Source organism: Mustela nivalis (genome assembly GCF_964662115.1).
Source record: "Mustela nivalis genome assembly, chromosome: 15".
Taxonomy (NCBI): domain Eukaryota; kingdom Metazoa; phylum Chordata; class Mammalia; order Carnivora; family Mustelidae; genus Mustela; species Mustela nivalis.
The window spans coordinates 33,593,639-33,603,710 of record NC_139034.1 but is presented as its reverse complement, the minus strand read 5'-3'; the positions used below and the strand labels follow the sequence as shown (position 1 = coordinate 33,603,710).

The 10,072-nt window shown below is 42.8% G+C and overlaps 1 protein-coding gene across 3 annotated transcripts in view; it reads left to right on the top strand.

Moving 5' to 3' along the window:
* Positions 1–6,505: 6,505 nt before the first annotated feature.
* The window catches only part of COG3 (component of oligomeric golgi complex 3), a 73,239-nt gene continuing 69,672 nt past the window's right edge, over positions 6,506–10,072 (top strand). Inside the window, exon 1 of one of the 3 annotated variants that reach the window (XM_082700642.1) lies at positions 6,506–6,944. In XM_082700642.1, coding sequence (XP_082556768.1) covers positions 6,771–6,944 — 174 coding nt within the window. In that variant the 5' untranslated portion in view covers positions 6,506–6,770. The remainder of the gene's footprint in view (positions 6,945–10,072) is intronic. The other 2 variants (XM_082700643.1, XM_082700644.1) reach the window with 2 other exon arrangements.

The window sequence follows — 10,072 nt, the reverse complement described above, 5'->3', positions numbered from 1 at the left end:
TGCAGACAAAAATGTAAATATACAGCCTAGAGATGAGGCTGGTCGCGTAGCTGCCTTTTACGCCATGCTGCAATCGTGAAAGTTCTTTCATTCGAAAGAGAACACATACGTTTCTTGCTTTTTTTGTTGTTGTGTTTTTATTCCCGCACAAAAAATTCACATACCAGGCTGTTAGTTTTAAATCCAAGAGTTCCAAGCCCAATCTCCACCCGTAGAAGGCCTTCACGGATCACCAGGACCTGCGCTCCCCTCCGTCCCTGGCAGATAGGAACAAGGAGGGAACCTGCTCTGGTGTGTGTTGGGGGAGGAGGGCCCCCCATTTCAGACCTTGGACCAGGGCTCATTTGTCTGAGATTTCCCAGGGATGCATGTTAATAACTTTTACAGATTTTATACCCGTAACTGCTCGGGGTCCTGGCAGTGGAAATGCAAGCTGAGTGAGTACTGTGTGTGGGATTAAGAGGAGCAGAGGCTACTGGAGATGGGTTTCCAGCGCTTGGTCAGTCCTCCGAAGGCCTAACGTGCCTCCGCTTCCCCAGCTGTCGCTGAATTCCAAGGTTACTGTGATGTCTATGCCAACGTTCTTCATGTCAGAGGGCAGCAGTAGATCTCTTTTCCTCCACCCTTTTCTGAAAGGCTCCTCAAACCATTGAAAAATACATATTTTAATAACCATCAAGTGAACCCTTTCAGTTTCCTTATGGTAGTTTTGCAATAATGGTTGCTCACAGGTTGTAGAACATTAGGGATGAACACAGTCCCCCAGAACACAAATGAGGTAGCCTGAAAAGAGGCCCCAGCAGAGTGGAAAACATGCATTGCCTTGCACCCTCTATTCAGGTCAGAACAGCTGCTCCCAGCTGGCCAGCTGCAGGCGATTGCTTGTGCTCCCTGGCCCAGAGAGGCCCTCCTCCTCATGAGCTTGGTGATGGGAGGCACGGGGAGGGGTTGTGTGATTTGGGTGGGTGTGAAGAGTGGACTCAATGGAGTATTGCTGTGAACAAGTACATGTTGTTTTAGGAAACGAAGATACGGACTCAGAGCTAGTTAGCAGCAGAGCTCAAACTACAATTCACTTTATCTCATCCCCAGTGTATGTTTATTCTTTAACAATTTTTTTTTAAGATTTTATTTATTTATTTGACAGACAGAGATCACAAGTAGACAGAGAGGCAGGCAGGCGGGGGGTGGGCGGGGAAGCTGGCTCCCTTCTTGAGTAGGGAGCCCCATGCAGGACTTGATCCCAGGACCCTGGGATCCTGACCTGAGCCTAAGGCAGAGGCTTTAACCCACTGAGCCACCCAGACACCCCTAACAATTCTTTTTCAAAAACAATCTTAAAGGGGCACCTGGTGGCTCAGTGGGTTAAGTGTTTGCCTTTGGCTCAGGTCCTGATCTCAGGGTCCTATCGAGACCCTCATTGGGCTTTCTGCTGGGTGGGGAATCTGCTTCTCCCTCTGTGGTCTCTCTCTCAAATAAATAAATAAAATCTTAAGAAAAAAATCTTAGAATAATGAAGCCCTTGTCCTATACCCTTCTATCTGCTCTGCCAATCCAACTCATAGGGGATAACTACATATATATATATGTATATATATATATATACATATATATATAAAACAAGTTGCTCTACTTATCTTTTTAGACCTTTCTTTTGCTTCTGTGTACCTGTGTGATTTTTAAACTAAATGTGGGATTAAATTTATATTGTTTCGCAGCTTGCTTACTTGTTTGGTTTCTTCCTTTTTTAGAGAGGGAGAGAGGAAGTGGATGGGGAGGGACAGAGGGAGAGAGAAAATCTTAAGCAGGTTCTATGCCCAGGATAGAGCCCGATATTGGGCTCGATCTCAGAACCCTGACATCACAGCCTGAGCTGACATCCACAGTTGGATACTTAATTGACTGAACCACCCAGGTTTCTTCCAGGTGCTCTGGAAGCTTGCGTTCTTCATTCAATAATATATGACGAATCTTCTTCCATGTCAGATCTTCCATGAAGATCTGCTTCATTCCCCCTCACCCCGGTTTTATCGAGGTGTAATGAATATGTCGCATGTGCAAACATATACTATTTAACTGTGCAGTTTGACCCATTCTGACCCATGTGTACAGTTGTGAGACCACGACTACAACAGAGATGGGACATTTAATAGATACAAGATAACATTTGATAAAACCAGGACATTTCCATCACTTTCAGAAGCTTCCTTGTGCCCCTGGGTAATCCATAGGGTTGCATGGAAGCAGAATTGATAAAACATTTCATTTTTTTCAATGGTTACCAAATTTGGCCTTGTGTGGTAGATTCAAAATGCTGCCTGTTCTTTGCAACTCCTTCCACTGGGAAGTGGAGTCATTTGCCTCCTAGATCTGGCCTGCCTGTTGAGACTCTCCTGACAGTGCAGCGGAAGTGACCCATTGACTTTGAAGGGGAGGTCAGAAGCCTCTGGGAACAGTCTCTCCAAGCCTCAAGCTGCTGTAAGAAGTCCAGATACTCTTCGTGCTGGAGAAGGCCTGTGGAGAGACCTGTGAGGGTGCAGAGATGTGCAGACAGCCCTGGGAGGTCCAGGCTGTAGCCATTCGAGTCACCCCAGCTGTGGTTTCCAGATGTGGTAGGCAGACATGTGTCTTCTCTGCTGTGCCCTATAGACTTTTCTGATGCGTGCAATTATGAAAGATAACAAAATGGTGGGCTATTTTTAGGCCACAAATTTTTGGTTTGGTCAGCTAGGTAGCAGTAGATAATAGGAGCAAGACTTCTTTTATAACCGAAAAATATTTAGGTTGTATCCATTTTCTCTCCATGTCTGCTTGGAGGTTCTCCCCCTGTGCTCCCCCCTCCACCCCCTCTCTTGGGCACCCGCACTCACTTTCTCTTTCTCAAATAAATAAATTTAAAAAAGAGAGAGATCTCTCTTCTCTCTCCCCCCATTTCTTCAGCTTTGATAGGAGTTGGCAAATTTCCCTCTAGAAAGAGTATATAAAAGTGGCCTTTTCCCGTGGCCCCCCCAAATGTCGTTGAAAACTTTCTTCACCATCTTGTGTGAAGTAAATGAGATGAACTGCCATGCTGCTTTACTCATAGGATTTTTGATCAAGAGATTAAAAGTGAAATCTGAAAAGCACAAAATGTCATCTATTGTGATATGGGACCTTGATCATTTGGGTATGAAGCTCCTCTGACCTCATCTTTGTCATTTTCCCAAGATAGCCTATGCAATCAATCCTGTCTTATTTTCTCTTGCACACCAACACCCACACATGCACACAGTATGAACACAAATGTGTATCTTATAGATGTACAGGTTTTTGCAATATGAGCTTTCATTATATCAGTTTGAATGATTTTATGGGAAAGGGTAGCAATTCTTGACTCAAGTACATTTGTAAGAATTATAGCAGAGAATTAAAACTAATTGTATTTGTCATGGCCTCTAGAACTTCTGGGAATAAGTTAATCACCAGCTGAAAACAGGAGATGACTTGTAATACAAAGTATCAACGTGGATTCATTTTAGGAAATTTGTACTTTTTTTGGTGGGGGTGGGGGAACCAGACAATACTTGCCCATACAGAAAAGAGCATTATTGTCTGAAGCTGAAGAATTATTATATTGTACACCACATTTCTAGTATACCTAGAACAACCTAGAGCAACCTCTGCCTTGTTTGCAGGTGTATATTTCTATGCCAGTGCTCCACAAGATTAAAATACCCCATGCAAACTGCTGTTACTCGGTTTCCTTGTTCTTATCTTCCTCCCATCCTTGCAGGGCCAGCTGGTGATTGCTGGATCCCCCAGGCACTTCTTCCTTAGCTCTCTCGGTTCTTGGATTCAAGAACAGACCAGGCATTATTGTGTTGCATATCTATGGTCCTCTCTCTTCATTTGATCTCACAGCAGCTAGTTAAACATTCAGCCTTGACCCGAATCTTTGCCATGGGTACCATGACCCACATTGCATTCCTTTATGTCGGCTTGAAGCCTTGGAAATTCTATGGCTGAAATTAGAAACTGGCAGCCACACTTGGAAGGTAATGGAGAGGCCAAAGAAGGTAGCAGGCCACTCCAATACAGAGGCCTTCAGTGGGTTTAGTCATATATTCAGTCCAGATTGTCTCAACAACATATTATTCTCTCAAGGCTGTGTCCTTGAAAAGAGCCCCCCCACCCCCATGGGAGCAGTGGGCAAAAGTTACATTCTAAGGACAGGGGAAGAGGTGAGGAGGCTTGATGGTCGCAAGTCCAGCTCTCAGGTCAACTGGTGGTCTTGTCTTCTCGATGACCTCCTCCAACACTTTAGCATCACAAATCACCAGTTACTAAAAATATGTTAAGGAATTAAACATAATATTTAGAAGAAAGTAGATTTAGGAGAAGCCGCAATAGAAACACATTTGGGAGGGAAAAATGCTTATATTTGGATAAATATAAAAGGATGATGTTTGGTGAGGAATTGACATCACAAAACTCAACAGCATTAATTTTATTTCTGAGATTTTTGGAACTAGAGACCAGTCTGGCAAGAAGAGAAAGTGTTTTAAGTACTTGGTGTGTTTAGGTACTTTGACGAATAGATCCACATGTCTCTCTGGATCTACAAGAAGACTTTCTTTTCTTTTTTTTAAGATTTAATTTATTTGACAGAGAGAGAGATCACAAGTAGACAGAGAGGCAGGCAGAGAGAGAGGGGGAAGCAGGCTCCCTGCTGAGCAGAGAGCCTGATGCAAGGCTCAATCTCAGGGCCCTGAGATCATGACCTGAGCCGAAGACAGAGGTTTAACCCACTGAGCCACCCAGGTGCCCCTACAAGAAGACTTTCTTTAGGAAATAGCAGTGGAGTGGTTTGATGGGGAAACAATGCTCTGAAACTGGGTTGAGTGATTAAAAAAAAAAAGATACGAAAAGAAAAAAACCCGTAATTAGTAATCCCAGCCACCTACATTTAGATAGATAAATGTTTTCTATAGCATGAGAGTTTTAACTCTTGACTTTGACATAATTTTAGACTTCAGAAAAGTTGCAAAAGTAATAGAGAGTTCAGGTGTGCCCTTTGTTCAGCTTCCTCCACTTTATCATCTTACAAAATAATGTACAATAATCAAAATGGAAATTAACATTGGTACAATAGTGTAATCTAAACTGTAGGCCTTATTCAAATATCTGTATTTTATTCTATAATTTTCCTTTTTTGTGTCCCAAGATCTAACCCTGATTCCTGTACTGTATCTGGCTGTAACAGTTCCGTGGTTTTTCCTTGTCTTTTATGATCTTAACACTTTTGAAGAATACTGGTCAGTTGCTTTACAGGAAGCCCCTCAATTTGAGTTTGTCTGATGTTTCCTTATAATTAGAATGTAGTTTTGATTTTTGGCAGGAATACCTGCAGCATCACCACAGAAGTGATAACTGTGTCCTTCTCAACTTATCATGTTGGGAGTTTCATGATGATGACATTGACCTCTGTGGCTTGGTTAAGGTGATACTTGTCAGGTTTCTCCACTGTAAAGTTAATATCCGCCTCCCTCATTGCTATTAATAAATACCTTGGGGAGATCATTTGATACAATGTGACTTTTTCTCCTCAAACTTTCACCACTAATTTTAGAATCCATTTTTAGATTTTGTCCATCAATTATTGCTATTTTTCTCACTCTATTATTTTTTTAAATTTAATTTTATTTTTCAGTGCTCATTCTATATTTATTGATTGGAATTCCTCTGTAAAATTATCCCTTATCCCCCATTTACTTACTCAATCATTTATATCAGTATGGACTCACAGATATTTATTTATTCTATAAGTTATAGAATATAGAACTTTTATAAGTTTATAAATTATCCAGTATAATTATTTGTTTTTAATTATTTGTCAAAGCTACATGATTAAAAAAAACTACAACATGATTTAAAAGAAGAGTATTTTAAAAAAATTTTTATGTATTTTAGAGAGGGAGAGTGCATGAGAGCAGGGGGGAGGGGTAGAGAGGGATATAGAGAAGCCCAAACCGACTCCTGGGTGAGCAAGGAGACCCACCCCTGGACCCTGAGATCAGGACCCCAGCCGAATTCAAGGGTCTGCCGCTTGCTGGGGCTTAACGGACTGAGCCACCCATGCGCCCCTGGACAGAATAGGACCTTAATTACGTGTCAATGCGATGAATTAATCCAGTTCTTCAATGTTGGACATTTGTTTCGTTATTTAATACTATTAAGTATTTTTGATATACAGAAATCTTTGAAATTTTGTTTTCATAACTTAATTTTCTAACAGCAGATTTATTGGACATTGGAAAAGTTTATACTGGTGGTTGTGATCTAGGCGGTGGCAACTGTCAACATGTCTACACGGAAATCACAGACTATTCAGCTGTGAGCAGAGGCAGGAGATCCTGGAGCTCGGGAGGACCTCTGCCGGCAGGGTCAGGTAGCTCAATTGTCAATAATCTGAAGAACACGTAAAAATAAAGTTATTGAAGTTGAGAAAGAGGCTTCCGGTAGGGGCATTTCTATTTCCGTCAGGGCCTGTCTTCTTCGCCCGCTTCTTCTATATCCCAACCGGAAATATTGGTACTCTGTTTAGAGCCACGTCTATCCTGGACTCGGTCCCGCCCACACACACTGTGGAAGCATTTCCGGGGTCAGGTTATTACGCTCCGCCCTGCCGCCGGTGCCTCGCTGGAAGCCCTGGCTCCCCCGGAAGTGGCCCGGGCCTCTCTGTCGGGGTCCCCACCACCCCGGTGTTGCTGAGGCCCACAGGGGCGGCGGCAATGGCAGAGGCGGCGCTCCTGCTGCCGCCTGAGGCGGCGGCAGAGCGGGACGCTCGGGAAAAGCTGGCTCTGTGGGATCGGCGACCCGACACGACGGCACCGCTGACCGACAGGCAGATGGACTCGGTGTTGGAGCTGAAGGCGGCGGCAGAGAACCTGCCCATTCCGTTCGAGGTGAGGTGACCTGCTGGAACCGGGCTGGGGCGGCAAGGAGGCGGGGCTGGGGTGCTCCTGGGGCGCGCCTGCGGACCGCGGCCTTGCAGACTCCTGCACGGGGGCTTTCCTCGCTCCTCCCCAGCCACGGTGACGGCTCGGGTGGGAGAGGCCCCCTCACCTTCCGGGGCTGTCAGGCCTTGCACTGCCGGCGACCGCCGACTCGACTCTCGCGCGGGGACGTCTGTGGGGGCGTCCAGTGGCTGGTGTTGGCTGGCACCCAGCTCTCCGGGACGGTTGGCTCGGAGCCTTGCCCTGAGCGTCTTGCCCCCCGTGTCCCTGCTATCAGCTGAGACCCATTCCTGCTGCCCACCATCTCCCAGGACAGGGCACCGAACCCGAAGAGCTTTGCTTCAGGACAACCTTCTAACTACTGGTATTCGTTTACCACCGTGATGAGTAACCCAGCTTCCTTTTTCCACGGGGGCACTTGGAGAGACAAAACTTGATCCCGAATGACGGTTTCATCCATCGCACATTGAGCACTAAGCTCTCCAAGTGCGGGTTATGGGAGAGCGATTGATCTGACCTATAACGAAGCCATAAAAACGAATTTTCTTTGGAAGCTAGGTCAGTACCTTATTAGGTAACGCTGGTTTTCGGTGTTAGTGTCAACATTTTTAATCTTCATTAAAATATTATGTATATTACCGCTTTTGTGATTCAGTTCAAGCAGTTGCAATACCAAGAAGTACGTCTTATGAATTGTCAGATGCTTGACAGACACAGACTTTTTTCTGGTTTCGAGGGCCAGGTTTGGGATTATCATTTTATTAATGATGATGGTTATTTTTATTTTTATTTATTTTTTTTTTATGTTGGAAGCACTCCTTGTACACGATTTGGAATTGTGTCCAAAGGCAGATTGTTTTTAGAGACTTAAAGTTTTTCTTTTTTACCCTCAAATATTAGAGGTTGAGAACTTGGATTTGAAAGTTCACTGTTAAGTGCTGCACGATAAAGTACAGGTGTTCTTTCTTGTATTCCTCTGTCCACCTGTAGGATGCTGTGCTGAAATAAAGGAGGAAACAGGTGGAAATTTCTTTGGCTTGGCTATCAAAGTCTTTTATGCTCTGGATAATAGAACTTGTTTGCTCTATAAATGTTCCAGTCTATAATTGATTTGGCCTGTTACAGAAGCAGGATGCTTGGACATTGCCTCACCTGTGGGGAACATAGTCCACAAGAATAGTAACCCAATTTGTTTTTATTATCTTAGCTTATAAACTGTTATTATTGAGCATGAAGGAAAGGGGTTTGGAGGAGGTAAATGGAATCTTTCATTTTCACCCCATTTTATTTTTCATATTTATGCAGTGTAATGCCCACATTCTCCTTATGCAGTCATTTAATATATATTATGTGCCTTCTCTGGGCTAGGAATTGAGGCTAGAAGGGTAGGAAAATCAAGATCCTAGTCTCATGGAGCTGACATAATTGTGATCATGAACTTGAAAAAAGAATAAGGTAAGTTCAGAGAGTGATCCATGATACAAGGAAAATAAAACAAGATAGTGTGACACAAAGGGATGAGATGTGCTCTGGACAAGGAAGGAAGGCTAACAAAGTGAGAGTTTAAGGTGAGAACTCATGGTGGAAAACAAGATGCCAGCCTTGCAAAGACTAGAGAAATAACCTTCCAGGTGGAGGAAAAAACAATGCAAAGTCATGGGTAGGAGATGAGCTTGACAAGTTCAGGGATTCAGTGAAGGTGTTCTTGTATACAAAGCGTAGATACCGGATTCCTACGAGAATGTAATGACCTTTATTTACCTGTCTGGGATCCTTCAGAGGGATCATTGTTTTGTAGCTCTCTACAGTCTTTATTTACCTTTACTAAAGTATTTATATGTCTGGTAGGAACATTGGAATTGAATTCTTTATCTCTTACCACTCTTAACACTGGTGCTGAAAAAGAATGCCTCAATTTTTATTTCATCAAGTGTTTCTGTAAAGGATTTTCTGTAGTGTTTCACAATTTTCATAAGATTAATTACTTCCTGAACAACTGGAACTAAGCAGGTTCGTTGGACAGCAAAAGACCAGCTAACGCTTCAGTAAATATCATAAAGCTGTTAACTTCTTTAGAAAATAGCTTTCTCTTTTATGAAGGGGAACTGGTCTTATCTTGGAAAGAAGTTTTATCTTTTTTTTTTTTTTTTTGGTGTTAGATAAAAGAGTTTGCAGTAGAGTATTAAGTAGACTGGTTTCTTGTGGCCAGGGCAAATTTTTTAGTAGTGAGGGCCTTTTTCTTTTTGCTGAACTTAGTAGTTCTTGATAAAGGCTAGAATAATTGATCCTGAAATGTACCTGAAATGTACTGCAACAGTGTTTTCCTAAAGGCTGTGTGTTCTTATATATCTAACCTCTTTTTTTCTTCATAAAATGGGGATCATAATAGTACCTTACTTGTCTGATGGGGAATTGTGAGAATTCAGTGAAACCATGTATGTAAACTGCACACAGCAAGTGTCCTGGTAGTATTATATTTTATGCTTTTGTCCCCCAAATGATTAGTAACTTGAGAGAATAGATTAGAATCTTATGATCCTGAGCTGGTACAGGTGTCATTCAGACCAAAGGTAAAAAAAGAAGAGGTTAAGTGCCGTGAGGAAGGTTCTGGGATTCCATCTATACCTCTTCAGTGATTTGCTCCAAAGAGAGAAAGTAACATCAGGGCTCGTTTAAGGAATGAAGTGTTTGGATTATGAAAGTGATATTGTCTAACCCAGAACTGTGCAAGAAGTAAAGTTTGGGAAAGAAAGGTGTATTTATTTATTTGTTTTTCCTGGACCTGCTTAGCTGGTCAGGTAAGGTTGATAGTTTATTGTAATTATTATTTAAGATGTTAACGTACCATTTGCGTAAACTATACGGTAACTCTCCAGGACTGCCAATTAGGAACCTAGATCTATGTTCTTCTCTCTCTGGTAGTAAATGTCAGTTCTCTCTAGAAGCCAATACAGTGTGAGTGAGCCACAGGACTCAGGAGTGCTTGAGAGCCAGTTTGTTTGTTTGTTTATTTATTTATAAAGTGATTTCTACACCCAGTGTAGGACTCGAACTCACAGCTCCCAGATGCAGAGTTG